Genomic DNA, 20,505 nt, shown 5'->3' with positions numbered 1-20,505 from the left:
ATTAATCAAATATCATAGGACTTGCTCTTTCGAAACTCTTTAAAAATTTAAATTGAACACTTTCGAACTACTTTCAAAATCATTCTTTAAAGGTTTAAGAAAGTTAAGATTGAATACACCTAACCTCTAAATACACATGCCATTTGATGACTAATTATGTGATACTATCACAATTTAGATTATTTAGTGATGCAAATTACACATGCATTATTAGTATTGTCAAAATGAGCCTGCTCGCCTCCATTAAGCCCGCCCCACAGCGGGCCTAATTTACGTCAGGCTTTTGAAGGCCGACCCATTTGTCATGCGGGCTAGAATTCATGCAACCATCCATATGCATTATCATTCAAGAGTTATAACTATAATTAATTTGATAGTCTAGCATAAAACTCTATGATTAATTTTAGAAAATTAAGCCACATATTTTATTTAAGAGTTAATTTCATTTTTGGTCCTAGATTTATAGGTGGCATTCCACTTTTAGTCCTCTTTTATTAAAACATCCACACTTGGTCCTAGTATTATTGTGGCATGACTATTTTTGGTCTTCCGTCAACAAAATTGCTGCAAAGTCGTTAAATACAAAGGCATTTCGGTCTTTAATTACAGATTTTTTCAAAAAAATAAACATAAAAATATGGCGGGGTCAACTTACTTTGTATAAAAATAATTGAAAAATCATTGTATTTAACGACATTTTAACAATTTTGTTGACAGATGACCAAAAATGGTCATGCCACAATAATACTAGGACCAAATGTGAATGTTTTGATAAAAGAGGACTAAAAGTGGAATGACATCTATAAATCTAGGACAAAAAAAAGTTGTACTCCATTGCCATATAAAAAGAGCCTCGCAAACCCTAGTTCCAATCCAAATTCCAATACGCCTCGTACTCTGATCTTCAGCTTCTTATTGGCAGGTACGACATGGGAGCTTCAGCTTCATTGTCAAACATACCTAATGACATCATTCGACATATACTTTTGCAGTTGCCGGTGAAGTATGTGATCCGGTGTCAATGCGTATGTAAACAATGGCGTTTCTTGATACAAGACGATTCAGATTTCAAGCTCTCGTATCGTGGACAAGGACGAGTGATCATCCTCTCGTAGGAATCCAAAGGCGGGAAAAACAATAATTCCAGATTCTTCGTTAGATCCATAGGTCATGATCTTCGTCTTCAAAGGCATAAATGGGCGTTCGGGGAGGGTTATCCATTGATTCGTGAAAGCAGCCTATTTGATGTTATTACATTGTGTTCTTGCAATGGGCTTCTCCTTGTGGTGACTAGGAGATATCTTTTGTTGTGGAACCCGTCCACTAGGTGTTTGACGAAAGTCCTCGAGCCACCATATCCGAAGGAGACAAACGATTTTACCCTTGCAGGGCTATGTTATGACTCCGTACTAGAGATTACAAGGCCGTCCTATTAGTTCGCGACTATTTAGGCGGCCACTCTACATTAGTCATCTCTGCTAGTCTCAACCACAAAGAGTGGCGACCAGTGGAGTTCCCTTATTATAGCTTCCGTTCTATTAGAGGAGGTGTTAACTTTCGTAATACATTTCACTGGTGGGGGTAAGTGAGATCAAACATAAGGATCCGCGTAATAAGATCATATATTTTGGTCCTGCACTTGATGAATTTAGAATCTTACCCACCCCTGGAAGAGAAAACTTGATAGTCGGGTTGGGGGTTATAAATGACTGTCTTTGCATGGCACAGGAAGAAGAACCCGATTCAATCAAAACCAAAAAGATACAAGTATTGATTATGAAGGAATATGGCAAACAAGAATCATGGATGACTGCGTTTGCTATCAAAATACCTGAACTTACCGAGACTTATGGAAGGTATAAATTCACATTAACATTCTATTCTCTAAAAAAGAATGCACAAGAAGTATTCCTGAGTATCTCGGATGCATATTTGTATAGACATCAAGTATATGTTTATGATTGGAAAAAAGACGAACTGAAGGGAGTCCTGAAGGACTTTCTGATCTCCTCAATCCGTAGAGAAATTGTTAGTATGTGTTTCTATGTTGAGAGTCTTGCTTTCCCCAGCCACAATGAATTTTTGTCCCAATGAATATTCTGTCGAAACTATTTGGAGCAGCTTTTACATAAGTTTATTCATAAATAAGCTGAAGCTGATTACTATCTTGATTTGCTAATGCACAGAGTATATCATTGGTAACTCCGAATGCCTCTATTTTTTCCATCGTGTATTTATATTTAAGTTAATTCTTAGTTACATTATTATAGTTCTATTTGGAGTTTTGCTTTGTATTGCTTTTTAAACTAAAAAGATACAAATATAATTTTAATAAAATAACAATTAAATACTGCACTTTTTTTATACTATTTTTAGGATAGATTAGACACATGGTGCCGTATTTGCACGGAAGAATGTTTTAAAAAATTAAACCATTATGTTTAACATTATATATAGTTGGGTTCAATTTGAAAATGTTTGATTTTGATTCAGATCTAATTTTGTTCGTAATTTGTTATTTGATCATTCCAACTTCCAACATTTATTAATTTTCTAGCTCAAATGGTCATTCTTTGGAGCTAGGAGAGTTCAAAGTTGAGCAATAAGATATTACAGATTAATACAAAAGTGTGTGTATTTACTATTTAGGCATAAAGAATGCAACTTGAAAGCCTAAGTTGCTTTTTGGTTTCATTTTTGCATGTGAAAGCAGCTTAGATTACCAGTACCCATTGACAACCATAATTCTAATAATATGTCAAAACCCAAGCCTTAAAAGGCAGGGTAAATAACAGCCATTCTGAATCTCTGAAGCCAATGCTCCAATACATCAATTGTTATACCATACAGGTACAGAATATGTACAATATGTTGTGCATGTTTGTTGTTGGCTCCTTTTTTTTTTTTTTTTTTTTTTATTTCTAACATTGACCGCTGCCTACAAACTAATGACCATACTTTTTGGAATAACAAAAAAAACTCCCAGCTATTATATTATGGTATACCGTGAGTATATATAATTGGATTCTTGCCCAAAATTTCTACAAATTTGTCCAATTATATTTGGCATAATGCAATGACACCCATCAATTTTGAGTTGGAGAACTTGAAATCCATTATGGATTGTTGAAGTTGATATTGATAGTGTTCACTTTGTCATTGTTTTAAACATTAGGATTAGTACCGTCAAAGTGAGCCGAAGCCCACGAAATAGCAGGCTTAACGGGCCTGGGTTTGCGAGTCATATCCTTTTTAAGCCCGCAGACCGCCCTGCAAAAGCCCGCCATAAATTAGGCTCGCTTTGGGGCTGGCTTAATGGGTCGGCTCACTTTGCCCGTACTAATTAGGAAGACAAAAAAAAAAAAAAACAAATAAACATATGTTGGGATATAATCCATGTTATAATGATTGGGCGGGGTGCTACTTAGGGCAATGATGAAAAAAGTTTACCTATTTTCAACAAAATTTCTTTTCGGTCCGACAAAGCATCTGGGAATATGTAAATCGGGGCTAGACCTTTGCTCACTGCGCACAAAAAGTCCACTCACCCCTGTAACCAGGATGTAAGCGATGAACGAATTTCTTTTGACCCAAGTTAAAATGTGTTCGTTAATTAAAAGTCTACAAATCTAATTAAAAAAAAAGAGCAAATAAAAGTCTAAAAAATCTAAAAAAAAAAGAGAAAGAACTAATTTTAAAAAATAATGGTATACAAACCTCCCCCACCCACATAATATGATTGCATTCAATTTATGAATAGACGAATAGTAAAATGAATATAAAAAGATCCGACAATTCAAAATAATGCAACGAATAAGTAAATCGTTAATGTAATTATAAAGTCGAAATAATGATTGCATTATGTTAAAAGAGCGTTGGAGCATATTTTCATTTCAATAAGAGTCACTCTTTGGATATATCGATATTGAATGACATATTCATGAAAGATAAAAAATCAATAATAATAATATTTATATTTATATTTATGAACAATAAAAAAACATAACAAAAATTGTGAATTGTGATACATATAATATATCTTATCAAATATTGAATAATTTAGTATTCACTTGGATAATATTTTTTTTCCTTTTATTTTATTTGAAATAACTATAGCAAATGAACAATATATTTTATAGTAACATTCTACTTTTGACCATTGCTTCTAAATGAAAAAATAAATACGGAGTAATATGTAATGTTGAAAGAGTAATAAAGTAGGTAAAGTATATGTTTTCAAAAAAAAAAAAAAAGTGGGTAAAGTATAATTTAGAAAGAAAATGTTAATTGTTTTTCTTAAAAGAAAAAGAAAAAGAATTAAAAATTATCAATCCGTTGGGAGGGAAAACAATTTCCATAAAACTGCGGAAATTCAAAAATTTTAAAAGATCTCCACTCAGATTCACTCTTAAAATCTAAAAACCCTAATTTTTGTTTCCCTCTCTCTCCCTCCTTTCCTCCCTCCTCTGTCACCGAGCGCACTGTTCTTACTTCGAGGCACGGATTCTGAAGTTACGGAGCCTTGATTCTTCAAGTTTCGAGTTCAGGTACCAGTTTTTGAACTTCAAGTCAGCTCAAATTCGTTTATTTGCGTTTGAATGAGTGTGTTTATCCCATGTTTGTTTGGCTGTGTTGATATTCTTCATCTGCATTGATCTCATCATCTTAGGGTTTTGAATTTCGTTCGCGTCTAGGTCTCTCTATCTGAAATTTATTTATTAGATGATGTTTGATATACTCTGCAGATTCTTTTATGAAAATGGCGAGTTTGATCTTTTCTCCTGTGAAACTCTGATATTCGTGTGTTTTTGTGTACTTGAGCTGCTAGATTGTGAAGAGTGATAGTGAGCTCTTCCAGCTAGCTTCTTAAAAAAAAAGCTCCGAAAATTGGAAAAATTGAACTTTTTCTGGAAAACGGCAAGCACAGTTTTTTGAAGCATACACTTCAGCTGCTTAAGTGTGGTCGGTGATAGTGAGCTCTTCCTTTTATTTATTTATTATTATTATTATTATTATTATTATTTATTTATTTATTTATTATTATTATTATTATTTATTTATTTATTTATTTATTTTTTCCTTATTGTGTCCTAAAAGTTTAAACTACAGTTCTTGATATTTATTCAATGTGTAACTATGCCTGCTTGCAAATGAACCTTATCTTAGAAATCTCTCATCTCCATAGCTAAGGAAATCTGTCATCCGTTATCAGATTCATGGGAACAATTATGGCATTCTAATGTATTGTCTTTTAGTAATTGTGAATCTAATGAACATTGTGGGATACATCATATTATTACCTAGGGCTACTTCTCTAGTCCTATTTTCCTGCCAGTAACGCCTTTGTTTTTATTATTGTTTCCAGTCAACAAATCTGTTGCATCTATTGGATGGGATTTGTTTGACTGAATATTAATTATCTTATTTGTGTTTTTCCAACTATCAGCTCCTTTTTACTTTGTTCAGGCTTAATCCAACTATCTAATCTATTACTATAACCTGAGTACTTGACCACATTCAGTATTACTATGATTTAGAGTAAATTCTACTTTTGGTCCCTTGACTATTGTGTTTTTCCAAATTTAGTCCTTGACTTTTAAAAGTTTGCTAGATTTTGTCCTCCGTTAGTCAAATTGTTAGCAACTCCCTAAATCATAGGGGAAATAAGGATATTTTCTTATAGTCATGCCTTTTTCCCCTGTTGTCATTAACATTCGTCAGTTAAAATTATCAATTAAAACCTAAATGGGGAGAACAGTGTACTCAAAATTCTATAATTCCTAATTCTCTCTAGTCATCATTCTCATAAAATTATAAACTGGAAGTTAAGAATTGGTGCAAGCTAAAAATCACCAAAAGCTTAAAACGGCATGACTACAAGGAAATTCCTTATTTGCCGTAGGATTTATTGCCATAACAGTTTCACTGACGGGGGACAAAATCTTGCAAGATTTTAAAATTCAAGGAGTAAATGTGATCAACTTTGAAGTGAATGACTAAATGTCAAAAAACTCGATAGTCGAGGGACCAAAACTGGAATTAACTCCTATGATTTATTTATTATTGTACCTTTTAAGTATTTTGGCTATGGTACTTTTTAGGAAACTAATATTTCCTGGTGTGACGTTCACAGGGAATGACTAACTTATAAATTTTGTTGGAGCTCAAACAATACATTGTGGGATCAGATTTCTATTACCCAAGGTAGCTATGCAAACCAGGAAAAAGGTTGATGGAAAAAATGCTCGAGAGCTTGGGAGTCCAAGGATTTCTAGACACCAGAAGAAATTGTCTGAAAACATCCAAAACCAGTCAAAAAGAGTTTCAGACCTAATCACCTCTTCAGCAAGGAAGCAAAAATCAGGTTAGTTGGATATGGAGATTGAAACTTGTATTATAATTATAGGACTTGTGTTATCTACCAGTGCCCACAAACTTTGATTTATTGAGCCATTACCGAGTGTCTTACAAAGGGATCTATAGCTGAAAATTCAATAAATGCTATAGGAGTGCAATGTATTAGTGTAACCCTTTGTATTGCAGTGCACAGACTTTAGTGGAGCGTGTTTCTATCTTAATCATTTACTTTGGTGCCCTCTCTGTTGAACACATAGTATATGTTGATCAGATGCCTATAGTTTTGATTTTCTCAATTTTTTTGGATTTGCATCTCTTTACTTCAAAAGTCAACCTATAGCCCGGGCTACGTTTGCGTGCTGTGGTGTGTTGATATAGCTCTTAAACTTAAATTCATGGCTTTCTTACTTGGAGTTTGAACTATAAAATGCTGTTTTCTTCCATCTCATGTAGAAGGGGATAAAGTTGTTGCATCCACACCTTGTTAGAATTTGAAAATTTGATATCCACTATAATTTTCAATGTCTTGGTAATTTTATCCAGACCTCATTCACATTTTATCCTACCATACACGATATGTGAATGCTAACAAATAAATGAGATGATTGCAATCATTATGTAAGAAAATAGTCAGCAACTTAATAAGCTGATATCAGAGTTATACTCAGACTTCTCAGTTGATCTTTAACCTCTGTTTCTAAATTCCACATTGATTGTAAAGTCTCTTATTATATTTGACATGGTTTTGCATAAACTATTTGTACAGACTGGAAACTTACTGTCAGATCTAATCTTCTTACACTTGTAAACTATTTGTAGTGATTGGAAACTTACAGTTGGGCCTACTCTTCTTCCTATTGATACTTTTAGGCAACACCTTTTCAAAGAAGGATGAGAAATCTGCTACTGGTACAGAATTGGATTCAAGATTTAGATTGGTGGATAATGATGCTGCCAACATTTGTTGGGGTCAGGATGCTGGTTATGAAACTAATTATACTTCTGTTGAAAACAAGGTAGCTTGAAATCTCTTCTGCATGTTTTCACTCAATTTCTACTTGAAATTTTCATGTTATTCTCAATATTTGTTTTGAAACTAGTTTATTGTGAAAGTTCCTGGAAGCAGAATCTCTCTGAAGGAATTCTTATTGAGGATTTAACTAATGTCTGTCATTTTGTAGGGATATGAAGATGCAACTGCTAATTGCCAAACTGATGCTATTTTTTCTCCTGCCTTTCGTACTACTAGGAGTATTGCAGGAGAAATTTCAACTAATGGTATATAATGAATTGTGTGATTTCATAATGATGTGGACAGTTATTTTCAGTATTGTGACATGTATCTGCCTAGTTTTGTTGAATAATTTGATCAACAATTTTCTCCAGTGGAGTTGAGTAAGCCCTTCCAACATGGAGACCAGCCACTTGATGACCGAGGCAAAGAGAACATGGGGACTGATATTCTGAATGGGCATGTGCAAGAAATTTCATCAAGTAAGGATGCCATGACTAGATGCCATATTCTAGACAGGATCCACTCTTCTGATAATAATTTATATCAACATTTGGATTCTTCTTTTCTTATGTTAATGTCTTGGCGTCTGCTGTTGTGCAGATTTAGGGAGTAAAAATCCCACACCTGAAGTTTTGTCCATGTATCATACTTTAAGAAATTCAAGGTTGGAATGTGTTGATGAGTTTAATCAAGACCAAGTGCAAACTGACATTAGTATGGAGGAAACTGAAAGTGAAGAGTTTGATGACTTTGATCCATACTTCTTCATCAAGAATTTGCCAGATCTGTCGGCAGTTGTTCCAACATTCAGGCCTCTGCTCTTGCCTAAGCAGACACGGAGTTGCCCTTCGACCACTCTGGCATTGGACTTGGATGGTACACATCTTTTAATTTGCACAGCATGTGTATAGGCTGTATGCACACACTTCATGTTTACTGACTATTTAATTGGTTTATATTGAGATGAATTACTTCTAAACTGCTATTATATTTTACCTGGATATAATGGAAGGGTGAGTTTGGATGTGATAACAACCTATTACTCACTGAACAAAATATAAGTGCATTTTCTTGTGTTTATGTGCAGAGATATTAGATGCATCTTTGAAGTCTATTAAGCTTAAAAAATGATGAGTTTTGTACGGACTAGAAATTATTTGCTACTTTGCTTTTTCATACTACCGAAGTTCCATTTCACATCTTTCTAATTGTGTGTCATGATTATTAACTGATGTTCATGAATTGGGGTTGAATTGTTCAATTTGACAGAGACCTTGGTGCACTCTACACTTGAACCTTGTGATGATGCTGATTTCACATTTTCAGTAAATTTCAACTTGAAGGACCATACAGTATATGTACGATGCCGCCCGCATCTCAAATACTTTTTGGAGAGGGTATCAAGCCTTTTTGAGATAATCATATTTACAGCCAGCCAAAGCATTTATGCTGAGCGGGTTTTGAATGTACTAGATCCAAAGAGAAAGTTGTTTCGCCATCGTGTTTACCGTGACTCCTGTGTATTTGTTGATGGAAATTACCTTAAAGACTTATCAATTCTTGGCCGTGATTTAGCACATGTCATTATTGTTGACAACTCTCCTCAGGTATTCTTACAGACTCTACCAATTCTTCCTTCATTATTGTTCTGCCATTTTGCTAACTTGGACATCATTTTAGTTGCACTTTGTTGTTTCACTTAATTTAGTATGCACAAGCAAAATCTAAACCACAAGGAATGATGGGAAAAAGTAATAAAATTCCTGTTTTGCAACACAATCTGAAGCATAAAGGATCAACTAATTAAGTTGTGCCTTCCACTCTACTCAAATGCTTGAATCTTAGCCTAGCGGTGATAGGGCTCTGTTATGGACTGAAGTGTGAATCTTAAACTTGGTCGTGGTTTAATTTTCAGGCGTTTGGATTCCAAGTGGACAACGGTATACCGATTGAGAGCTGGTTTGATGATCCTTGTGACCAAGAACTGCTTGTGTTGCTCCCGTTCTTGGAGAGTTTAGTTGGAGTTGAAGATGTTAGACCAATCATAGCAAATAAATTCAATCTGAAAGGGAGAATCAATGCAGCTATTTGTCCTTACAGTTCTGTCAATGGGAATTCATTTGATAGGTAAACCTTGTTTTCTTAATTTGCATGTCTTTGTGTTGGTTCCATGGTCTTTGACTGCTGGTATGTTACAAAAACCTGTTATTCCTTGTAAGACACCCCATCTATGCAGCATCCTTGTAATAAATGGATTTCTTATTTATTGAAATTCAACATTTACTCTTTGAATTTCTACCTAATGATCATCTTGATAGGTTAGATGATTTGTGGATCAATGTTCTTAGTAACATTTCTCATTCTGTCGACATATATAAGATTCAAAATTAGAAAGACAATATTGTTGGGGTATACCTAGTTGAGTTAGTTGGGTAGTTGGTTTGGTAATTATAAATTCTAGTTTACCTCATAGTCTTTGTACCTTGTACAATGTGGACATGTCCTTTAAAATTTTTCAAATTGTACGTAGTGTTGGTTGGTAGGTATTGTAGACTTTCTTTATGATTTTAACTAAACAATAGGCTTGACTTGAAATTCAAAGTTTGAAGTTTTGATTGTGTTTATTTTAATTTCTTTGTGTTTTTTTCTTCTTCTAGTTTTTCCCTTTAGTATTTTAGTTCCCAAATAAATGTATTTTCCAATTGCATTTCTCTGTTTTTTTAAAGAGAGAATATCTCTTACTAAATCCACCCTTACTAAATTCCTTTAAACTATGAATTATATGTTTGATTGGTAGGAAACAAAAAAAAAAAAATCTTGAAGTTTCAAACCCAAAAATGTGAGGAATTGGAATTCCATGGGGTCTTGGGTCTTTTGGCATTTTAAATTCCTCATTATTTGGGAAGATTTTTTTTTTCTCAACTCCAAGTACACACCAAGATTAATTCTATTTGTATTGAATAGTTTATGTTTGAACCTAAAACTTTTGGTCAAGTTAGAAGAGAATTTTTTTTACCATTTTATCATGAATAAAGATGATGTTGCTTTATACTGAAGAAAAAGAATTGGTGGTGTATTGCTTTCTTTAACTTTAGTCAAATGGCAATTTCTTTTGCTTCCAAAAGTAGATGTGCACTTCAATTATGCTCACATTTGACTAATTCAAAGAATTAGAGGACATAAAGATATTGTTTCTAGGGAAAGTTAAATGATAAAATCTCTTTCGAACATAAAGGTTTTTTTTCTCAAAGTTTTGAGACTGTCAATTATGTGCGGCTTAAGTTAGTTTATTTCATTATAGATTTTTTGTTAGTTAGGGTCACAAGACTTGTTTCAAGTTAGTTTACTTCATTGTAGATCTTTTGTCAGTTAGAGTCACAAGATTGATTTCATTTGCATTTTCAGATAACAGATGCGGATTTTTTTCATAAGTCCAAAGTTTTTCAAAGATTACAATAAACATGCATATACTAGACAAGCCATTTATTGATGTCCAATAACTTTAAACCTCCATAGTCAAGTGGCACAACGTCTACTTCATGAAATAAAGTTCATGGAAGAATTTTTATTGTTATTGACAGGGACATGCCTTAGAGTTTTGATACTAGAGGTGTCAAATCAATGATTTCAATTTGGCTAATTTAATACTATTTTAAAATATAGACAAATGTAAATAATTTTATTAATAAAAGTTACTCATTTTATGCCATGGATAATTTGTTTGGTAGAAATCGATATATTGAAAAGAATTGAGAGAAAAATGAAAAATTATGCAATATATATAATGACATTTTAAAAAAAATAAAATTTAGTGGTGTCAATTAATACTACTCCCATGTTTGGTGACGATAGAAACCTGTAGTGACTATCTGATAGTGTATATTGGATAAATTCTGCTCTTGTGTATTAGTCTGCAAGCCACTATAAATTGTATCAAGTATTTTAATTATATCAAAATAATTTGAAAGAGAAGGGGAAATAATTTCTTCTAATTATTTTCTTATTCTTTTTAAGTAGACGACATTAAAAATAGTGGACAAATAAAAGCAATAAACTAAATAAATATCCAAAAACAAGTACTCCGTATATTATCCGTCTGCGATCTATCCCTCAAGCATTAAAGGATGACATCATGGTCGTATTTTTTTTTTTAAATGATAAGAAAATTATGTAACCATTAATTTTATTTTTGTGTAATCATGCCAGTATTATTAGTACCTTTTCGTAGAAATCATGAAAAACGGCAATAATAAGTCAAAGTTCCAACTAATCCTATGACCAACATAAAAAGCTGTCACAAGCCTCCAACTCATATTAAAATATTAAATGCCCATTTTGAATACTTTATCTCTTTCTAAAATAGGTAAGTTGATTGAATTATAATAAAATATAAAATATTATTGTTATAATAACAATAGATAAATATCAAAATTTCAAATGAATGGAAAAATAAATTTTATATAAGACTATTTTACCGTAAGATATGTAATATTTTTTTTTAAATAAATGTATAGAAGAGTATTACGTTTTAACTAAAAATTGTTAAGCGTCCCGCGATCTCATATAAGACTTATTCAAACTAAAAATATCACTCCCACATACAATACTTATATGAGCAATGGAGTACAAATACATCTTGTTTGAAAAAGTCACTACACGAACTCGACTTTATTTGAGAGAACAGTGAGATCAAAACAAACATAACAATGCTAATGAAGGGGACTCCTCCTTCAACCTTCTTGTACAGCATATCAAGGAAATGATGAAACGTTTTAATCATATTATCATTAGCTTTGTTAGTCGATAAGTGAATCAGGGTTGTCCATGCTTTAGTGTGAGAGTCTAATTCCATGACAGATTATATAGAATAGTGTGAGCACCCTCCTAATTTCTTATGTAATGTGCTTCGGTTGGATTAATGAAAGATTCTTGTTTTATTCTTAAAAAAATAAACATAACAATGAGTGCGAATTGAATTAAAACGGTTTAGCCATTCTAATTGCATTATTTTAACGGACCCCTTATCCCCCAGATTAAAATTTTTGTCACTAGAGAAGTTTATTGATTCAATTTCTTCACTTGCAACTTAATATTAGACAAACTTAACCGAAAAAGATTATACTCCACCTACTTGATTATCTATTTTCAAGCATATTATATATATTTTTAGATTAGACCACGATGTGTCTTGAGTCGATTGTAACTGTAGGAGACACCTTTAAGCTCGCCGGCCGGCCCAATTAAGGAACAAAGTGCTAGCTAGATTAATTTTTCTATACAAGAGTGCGTTCGAACTCCTAATTTCTTTCCGGGGACAAAGTGCACGACTACTCACGCCAACCAAACTAGTTCCAAGCATATTATATTGAATAGGGAATATAATGGATACAAATGTGAATCGGACTTACTACAATTGGCTATATTTAGCCGTTTATATCAGGTAAAGGGAAAAAGGTTCCATTAATAAACGGCTAGTATACATTAAATGTTAAAATTTGTTATATTATACTGTATATGTATATATATGCTCATCCTTATTACAGTTGCAGAGAAAAGGCTACTGGTGAAAGAGACAAATTATGTATACGTAGACTCGGGAGAGATAAAGGAAAGAGAGAGAGAGAGGGAAGAAGAAAAACGGCGAACACCATAAGATGTGATAAGAGTATTAAATTGCTTGCATATTCAGTTGAGTTGAGTTGTTTCCCCCTGATTTTCCTCATCTCTGTCGTTTTCTCCATTCAATTATCATCTGTTATCGCACCGTTTCCACTCTCTCCTCCATCCGCAATTCGGAAGAGGGGGTTTCAAATGGGAAACCGGTTTATGTGCATGGCGAAGAAGGATTCGCGGGAGAATGGGAGAGGCGGCGCGTCTCGGAGCAAGAGAGCGGAGAGGTCGAAGCGGAGGTCAGCGATGGAAGAGGAGTTACTGCAGAGGCAAGCTTTGGCGATGGCGATTCAGCAGCACCAGTTGTCTCAGCGGTTCGAGGGGTCTATGTCGCGCCGGATTGGGCCCACCGCTTCTCGCCGCCGCAACGACCTGCCGGAATCTCTCAACGACTCTAAACAGGTCACCATTTTGGCTTTTCGTTACTGTTTCTTACTCCATTGTAGTTCGTGGTGATTTTTAGACCTATAATCTTCTTAGGTGAACCCTCTTTAGTTTTGCTGCTATTTCCTTTCACGAATTCTTTCCCCCTTTTGGAGATTCCTAAAAAAAAAAGTTTTAGGAGGGGTAGGAATTAGGAAAAGATGAAAAAGGAGAAGGCTAATCAAGTTCAGATATTTGGTTTTCAAAAAAAAAGTTCAGATATTTATTGTAGATGCAATTGCCATGTACCAATGTTTATATTGCATTGTGAATATACAAAAATTATGTACCTTCAGTTAACATATTATGTACATACAGATAACCGTTTTTGTAATGTAAACAAATAAATTGAGCATAATATGATAGCTAAAGTTCAGAATGTGTCAACTACGTATACAAAATTTGAATGTTATTTTTGTACTACGCACTACAATACCGTAGACCCTGTCCACGGTATAATTTGCCTTGTAGATGCTAGGTGGCTTTTTTCTATTCATATAGCTATTAATTTTACTGTCTTTTTATGCAATGATTGAAGAATAAAACAACAGTCTTCACTATGCCCAATGCAAGTAATACTAGAAATAACAATATTTGTTCACAAAAGGCGAAATTCCCTTAGTCAAGATAGTGGATGGGTAAATCACCGTGATTTAGCAGCCCATTAAGTGAGAGGAAGAGTGTATGGCTCCCACAAGGAGTTCGCCACATTGGGTATAACTCCCACGCTACGACTAAGACTCGATTCTGTATCATTGTCTACTATCTACCACTCAAGAACCTATTAGCTGCCCGTGCAGGCTAGAAATAACAATACTTCTATGGAGATTGGCTGTGCTACTTAACTATGTGTCAAGAGAGGGATAAAAAGGGCATTCAAGATTTCTAGCTATTTAAATAGTGATTACTGATTAGTGAATCTTGACTTTGAAAGCAAGAACAGTCTATCGATATCTGTCTTTAATGTTGACATCGTTGTTGATGTCTGAATTTTGTATTATATTCATGCATAGATACATATTTGGTTGCCATTGTTGCATAATAGGTGGCCTGGAACTAGGGAGATGGTTGATGTTGAACTGATGAATGGTCTATCTCTGTATACTTCTTTATGCAGTTTATTATGTTTTAGTTTTAGATGCTTATTATCGTTTGTATTCTGGATTGACTTAGAATTGTATAGTTTTTGCTCTTTTATAATCCGTTTTATAGCCAATGTTTTTGTCCTGAGCTTTCTACCTTGGGCGGTTCCCCTATGGAACCTTATAATCACACGTTGGCATCTTTTCTTCATCAATATAAGTATCCTGGAAATCGAACTCCAAATTAAATATATTTGCAGAGGAACTGAATTAATCAAAAGGAGAAAACATGATAGGAAACAGTTGAGTTGAATGAAAACCATCAAATACGTGTGAAGTCTTATTGTGGAGTTGAACTAATGAGAAATATCTGCTGCAGTCACTGGAAATCTTGGAGAACATTAAAACGAAGAAGTTTGTTTTGATACATGGAGAGGGATTTGGAGCTTGGTGTTGGTACAAAACTGTTGCTTTACTGGAGGAAACGGGATTGCATCCTACTGCGTTGGACCTCACAGGATCTGGCATCGATCTGACAGATACAAACAATATAACAACACTGGTAGAATACTCAAAGCCTTTGATTGATTATCTCCAGAACTTACCAGATGATGAAAAAGTAAGCGACTTTTTGCAAGATTGATTCGTTTCCTCTTCCTTTGTTCTAGCGGAGATCATCTTGATATTTCAGCAGAAATAAGTACATTTATGCATTCTTCTACTAGGTGATTTTGGTCGGTCATAGTACAGGAGGTGCTTGCATTTCATACGCATTGGAACATTTTTCCCAAAAAATCGCAAAAGCAGTTTTCCTTTGTGCTACAATGATATCTGATGGGCAGAGACCTTTCGACGTGTTTGCTGAAGAGGTACATATAACATATTCAGTATTTTGTTATATGCAAGATAATCTAGGGTAGTGCTTTGACTGCGGGTGAAGTTTTTTCCATGGCTTGTTAGAAACAAGAAAATAATTGTCTTATAAACCGGAGTTTTAATATGTCAAGACAATATCTGCTCTCGCCTAAAATTGGCATGGTTCATACCTGAGTATGTCGATGTTTTTCAATCCCGATCAGATTGCACATGATTCATAATTTTTCTACTAGTCATTTTCATTCTTAACGTGCTCAAAACGAATCTCCTCTGCAGCTTGGTTCTGCAGAACTTTTCTTGCAGGATTCCAAGTTTCTGGTCTATGGCAATGGTAAAGACAAGCCCGCTACTAGTTTCATGTTTGAGAAGGAGCAGATGTGGGGGTTATATTTCAATCAATCTCCAACAAAGGTACTCTCATCAGTTAAGCGTAACTCTAAAAGCATTCTTCTATTAATTTATCTCTGAGTTTGTAATCAACCATCGGAATAAGTATATTCTACATAAATTTTGTTCTAATGCACCAGAAAATGAGTTCAATATACACATAAATCGCAGAGGGGTTTGCATGATTTGTTCTATTACAGATATATTGCATCATTTACATGCCATTAAACAACTTATTCGTGTATCTGGTTTATTATTGAAGCGATAATGTCCTTACACAATCCATGAAACTAAACTTTGAGTTTTTGGACCAAAAACGCCCTTCCCCAAGCAACAGACAAGAAATATGAATACACTTAACTGAAAATTCGAGGAAAGACTGCTTTGTTGAGCTAGCATTGTGTCGTTTGATGGTTTCAGGACATGGCTCTGGCAATGGCTTCAATGAGACCCATACCTCTCGGCCCGATGATGGAGAAGCTGTCATTGACACCCGAGAACTATGGGACCAGCCGGAGATTCTATGTCCAAACATTGGATGACAACGCGCTTTCTCCCGATGTCCAAGAAAAGATTGTCAGGGAAAACCCTCCTGAAGGAGTCTTCAAGATCAAGGGCAGTGATCATTGCCCTTTCTTCTCAAAGCCACAGTCACTGCACAAAATTTTGCTTGAGATTGCGCAGATTCAGTAGAGGATTCAACATCTTCAAGAAGCAGCACAGATGGATTCTTTTTCAGGCAGTGAAAATAGCTTTTTCCCTTTTTTATGAAACCCAAAGATGTGTAATAACTCAAAGTTTTCTTGTGCAGAAATCAGTTTGCCAGTGAATATGAGATATGGAAGCTCCAAAGTGTGACTAGCAGCATTTTCAAGCATAATATATACATATATAATAATGCGCATATTAGTCTGAACATTAGTCTAGTGGACGGAGAAGAGTCGTTTATGGCAGAAGTGTACAATATGGTATTGAGTCTTGAAATTAAATTGATTTAATTTATCTCATTATAGGTCTGGACATACTTCTGGTTCATGGGATGAATAGTAATTGTGAGAAATAATAAAACATTAAAGAGCATCTGTGGTCAAGAGAAAAACATTAAAGAGCATCAATGAATTAAGATTTAATCCAGTGGGGTAGCTCAAGTGGCAAGTGAGCTCTCTTTGTGGGGAGGAATTTCGGGAGAACCTAGGTTCAATTCCCCCCTCTCGTGCCTCCCGACTACCCTGTAAATTTACCAAAAATCAATCAATGAATATGTTTTTAATGTGAATTCGATTAAGAAAGAATTACTTTTAATTATTAAAATGTTCCCTTAATTACTAAGTTGTCTTCAAACAATCAAACATTGTCGAAAAAATTCCTAAATTAAATTATGGTATCATATTTTACGTAGTATTTGCGTTAGAGAAGAATTAGGATTAGTAGACACCCAAAATGTCAAAACTACCCTTTGCAGCTCCACTAGTCCTGGTTGGACGTCCACCGAACAGTTGAGGGCTATTGTGTCATTTCACATGAAGGTATCCTTGTGTGTCTAGTCTTCACCACTGCTTAAGTCGTCGTTTCTTTCTCCTGCAAGCGAAGTCATCCCTTTCTCCCTCTACAGCAAAAACCATCACTCACGGTTAGCCAATTCTTTCATCTATCTTAAATTCATTTGTTCTCTAATCGTTGGGCGTGTTTTCAATTGTTTTGTGATTCTTGGGCGTGTTTTCAATTGTTTTGTGATTCTTGGGCGTGTTTTTGCTTCAAATTTTGATTTTTTTTTGTTTGCTTGCCATCGATTCATGCCTAACATAAAGGTTGGGTTTTTGGCCGTGAAGGGATTTCTTCTGGCTACCCTTTTGTTGAAATTTGAATGCTAGTGCTCTTTAATTGTTGTGTTTTTTTAGTGTTCATCGATCAACCTTAATTGTGTGTAAGCATGTTGTTGATTTAGTACTTTTGGATTTCTAGTCTGTTGGATGTTTGCCATGTTCTTTGGGTGACGAGGTAAACCTGCACCCACTATCCGAGTGTATGTATCGCCTGGAATAAACCAGCCTAGGTTGCCCAGCTGACATAGGCAACTTTTATTGGGAATTGAATTTGTAACATTCTTTTAGTAAGTCAAAAGTCTGATCAACTTGGCTAAGGTTGCCTCTTTTTGCCATGTTTTTGTCTTTACAAGATAGTAATTCATATATATACCATTCATTGATGATGTTCTTTGTTGTTCCACTTTGATTAGTGAATTGATTGAATGTTGTTTGTGGGTTCTTGGAAATCATGGTGTGTTTTTGGTCTCAGATAATGGGTGGAAGTGAGATTTGTGATGATTGGGAGTCGGCTGATGGAAGAACTTTGGTTTTAGTTGGACGTACTGGGAACGGCAAAAGTGCTACTGGTAACAGTATTCTTGGAAGAAGAGCATTCAAGTCGATGACTAGCTCGGCTGGTGTCACGAGTACTTGTGAGTTCCAGAGAACTGTGTTAGATGATGGGCAGATTATCAATGTCATTGATACCCCCGGTATGTTCATGCTATTAATTTTCCAAATATATTTATATGAGGTTGGGTCCATTTGAAGTTTTCTCTTTTATGGTAAATGGTTTTAGTTGTTTTGAGTGTGGGTTGTATTGGAACGTTTACTGGTTGTTGCAGGATTGTTTGATTTTTCTGGTGAATCTGAGTTTATCGGGAAAGAAATTGTTAACTGCATCAACATGGCCAAGGATGGTATACATGCTGTTCTTGTAGTTTTCTCTGTTAGAACCCGGTTTTCAAGAGAAGAAGAAGCTGCTGTTCAGAGCTTGTGCGATTTTTTTGGAAGCAAATTGGCTGACTACATGATTGTTGTTTTCACGGGTGGGGATGATCTTGAAGAAAATGAAGAAACTTTGGAGGATTATTTAGGTCGTGACTGTCCCGAGCCTTTGAAGGTATAATATAATCTGCTCCTAGATCAAATAGTTTTGTGTATTCTAATTTGAAGGTCTACCTGTTTTTATTGTCTTATGTGTTATATTTTTTGGATTTATGGTGTCCTCCTATTTCAGGAAGTTCTTAAGAAGTGTGGAAATAGGAGAGTGCTTTTTGATAATAAGACGAGAGATGCATCGAAGAAAGCTAAACAAGTGAGAGAACTACTTAGCCTTGTAAACATCGTGGTAGAATGTAATTGTGGGATAGCATACACTGATGAGATATTCTCGAACTTGAGGGTATGTCGTTCTTTAGACTCATTGTTTGTGTTCTTTTGATTGTAATATCACCCCAGTACTCAGGATGCTAATTCTGTTATTCAACAGGATGGAGCAGTTAGACTTCGCAATCAAACTGCAGAAGTTGAGTCCTCGAATGGATACACCAAACAAGAGATATCTTTATTGAAGGATCAAATGCAAAAATCGTATGCAGACCAACTTAAGCGAATCACTGAAATGGTATGTCAATTGAAGAAGTTTATTTTTTGTTATTTTAACATGCTGAACTGACATTACTGAGGTCTAAACGAGAAGAATATGGTTCTTTAATGCCAAACCGGACTAGTTTGAGATTAACTCTTTGTTGCGTTGTGCTAACACTACCGACTAGTCAGTTGTGTATCCACAATTAAAATCCACGTCCTTGTGAAATAGAACTATTCCCCATTTTAGTGAAGTTGGCCTTTAGAGATCATATCAGTTTACGTGATGATAGTTAGCTAGGGAAGTAACGGGTAAACTTCAAAGTGAAGTTGTCTTGTATGTCTACCATTGTTATGCTCGCCATTTATGAAGCTTATGCATTGACAGGTGGAGTCTAAGCTGAAGGAGACGACTCATAGGCTTGAGGAGCAATTGGCAAAAGAGCACAGCGCCCGCTTGCAGGCTGAGGCGAGTGCGAGAGAAGCTCAGGAAAGATCCAACGATGAGATTCGAAAGCTGAGGGAGAATCTCGAGAGAGCGCAAAGGGAGACTGAGGAGCTCCGCATGCAAGCTAGAAATAGCGGGTGCCATATTCTTTGACAAACTTCTTGATGTTCATATCTATCTATATGAGATTGCGTGTGTTAACTCCATTGTCACTTGACTGGATTGATCATCCTGGTGCCACTTTAATAATTTGATGCATTCCCTATTTTTTTTTGCTTCTATGTGCTATCCTATTCTAAAGTACCAGTACCAAATATATTTTAAGAATAAAAATATATTATAGAGTTAATTTTCAGGGTTACTCCTAAAATGGAGTTCATCGACTAGTGACTCTCCCAAATGGAGGTCATGAGTTCGAGCTTCATTGGGAAGTTGGGAAGTGGTAGAAAATATATTTGAATAGATACCCTTTGCAGCTCCACTTTGGTTGGTTGTCGATTGATTGTGTCATTTCACTGGATGGTATCCGGTGTATCTTCAAAGAGCACCTACAACTCTTCTCTAATCTTAGAAATCTAATTACTTATATGAATAAATATTGAATTTCACTATTCAAAGTTCAATTTTTAGAAATCTTATAAATCTAGTTACTTAAATGTGACTTATATGAGCAAACTAGTCACAGGCATGCAAATGCCATGCCCAAAGAACAATTAATATGTTGTTCTAATTTTTCATTTCAAAAAAAAAATGTTGTTCTAATTTTTAAATGATAATATGTACAAATTTTAATAATTGTTAATATAAAAAAAATAAAAACATACATAAATACATTATTTAGGTAACAACATG

At 34.8% G+C, this 20,505-nt stretch overlaps 3 protein-coding genes across 5 annotated transcripts; all 3 read left to right on the top strand.

The window, feature by feature from the left end:
• Window positions 1-4,413: 4,413 nt before the first annotated feature.
• On the top strand, window positions 4,414-9,670 carry LOC116024733 (CTD small phosphatase-like protein 2). Of its 2 annotated transcripts, none has more exons than XM_031265712.1 (8): window positions 4,414-4,547; window positions 6,134-6,364; window positions 7,228-7,373; window positions 7,539-7,635; window positions 7,744-7,851; window positions 7,973-8,248; window positions 8,642-8,979; window positions 9,288-9,670. In XM_031265712.1, the coding sequence occupies exons 2-8, from the start codon at window positions 6,211-6,213 to the stop codon at window positions 9,501-9,503; spliced, it is 1,335 nt and encodes a 444-aa protein (XP_031121572.1). In that variant the 5' UTR covers window positions 4,414-4,547; window positions 6,134-6,210; the 3' UTR covers window positions 9,504-9,670. The 2 variants fall into 2 exon arrangements, with proteins under 2 accessions (XP_031121572.1, XP_031121571.1); XM_031265711.1 differs by having other exon boundaries at window positions 7,177-7,373.
• Window positions 9,671-12,941: 3,271 nt separating this feature from the next.
• LOC116024770 (putative methylesterase 12, chloroplastic) lies at window positions 12,942-16,668 on the top strand. The gene is made up of 5 exons (XM_031265761.1): window positions 12,942-13,444; window positions 14,927-15,166; window positions 15,273-15,416; window positions 15,700-15,834; window positions 16,231-16,668. Exons 1-5 carry the CDS (start codon window positions 13,184-13,186, stop codon window positions 16,501-16,503), a joined length of 1,053 nt encoding a protein of 350 aa, XP_031121621.1. The 5' UTR covers window positions 12,942-13,183; the 3' UTR covers window positions 16,504-16,668.
• A 681-nt stretch (window positions 16,669-17,349) lies between these two features.
• LOC116024488 (immune-associated nucleotide-binding protein 9-like) lies at window positions 17,350-19,932 on the top strand. 2 transcript variants are annotated; one of them, XM_031265389.1, is made up of 6 exons: window positions 17,350-17,440; window positions 18,106-18,328; window positions 18,461-18,738; window positions 18,856-19,020; window positions 19,108-19,242; window positions 19,594-19,932. In XM_031265389.1, exons 2-6 carry the CDS (start codon window positions 18,109-18,111, stop codon window positions 19,804-19,806), a joined length of 1,011 nt encoding a protein of 336 aa, XP_031121249.1. In that variant the 5' UTR covers window positions 17,350-17,440; window positions 18,106-18,108; the 3' UTR covers window positions 19,807-19,932. The 2 variants fall into 2 exon arrangements, with proteins under 2 accessions (XP_031121249.1, XP_031121248.1); XM_031265388.1 differs by lacking the exon at window positions 17,350-17,440 and adding an exon at window positions 17,589-17,618.
• The last annotated feature ends 573 nt before the right edge of the window (window positions 19,933-20,505 follow it).

Source organism: Ipomoea triloba, chromosome 7 (genome assembly GCF_003576645.1).
Source record: "Ipomoea triloba cultivar NCNSP0323 chromosome 7, ASM357664v1".
Classification (NCBI taxonomy): domain Eukaryota; kingdom Viridiplantae; phylum Streptophyta; class Magnoliopsida; order Solanales; family Convolvulaceae; genus Ipomoea; species Ipomoea triloba.
Note: the sequence above shows the minus strand (reverse complement) of the source record. Positions and strands in the feature narration are given on the sequence as shown.

Bases quoted from the DNA above. Each gene is read 5' to 3' on its own strand.
- LOC116024488 (XM_031265388.1), top strand. The intron at 18,329-18,460 runs GTATGTTCATGC...TGGTTGTTGCAG, and splicing joins CAATGTCATTGATACCCCCG to GATTGTTTGATTTTTCTGGT. The intron at 19,243-19,593 runs GTATGTCAATTG...ATGCATTGACAG, and splicing joins TTAAGCGAATCACTGAAATG to GTGGAGTCTAAGCTGAAGGA.
- LOC116024770 (XM_031265761.1), top strand. From the start codon at position 13,184: ATGGGAAACCGGTTTATGTGCATGGCGAAGAAGGATTCGCGGGAGAAT. The intron at 15,417-15,699 runs GTACATATAACA...TCTCCTCTGCAG, and splicing joins TCGACGTGTTTGCTGAAGAG to CTTGGTTCTGCAGAACTTTT. The intron at 15,835-16,230 runs GTACTCTCATCA...TGATGGTTTCAG, and splicing joins TCAATCAATCTCCAACAAAG to GACATGGCTCTGGCAATGGC.
- LOC116024733 (XM_031265711.1), top strand. From the start codon at position 6,211: ATGCAAACCAGGAAAAAGGTTGATGGAAAAAATGCTCGAGAGCTTGGG. The intron at 6,365-7,176 runs GTTAGTTGGATA...AACTATTTGTAG, and splicing joins AGCAAGGAAGCAAAAATCAG to TGATTGGAAACTTACAGTTG. The intron at 8,980-9,287 runs GTATTCTTACAG...TTTAATTTTCAG, and splicing joins TTGTTGACAACTCTCCTCAG to GCGTTTGGATTCCAAGTGGA.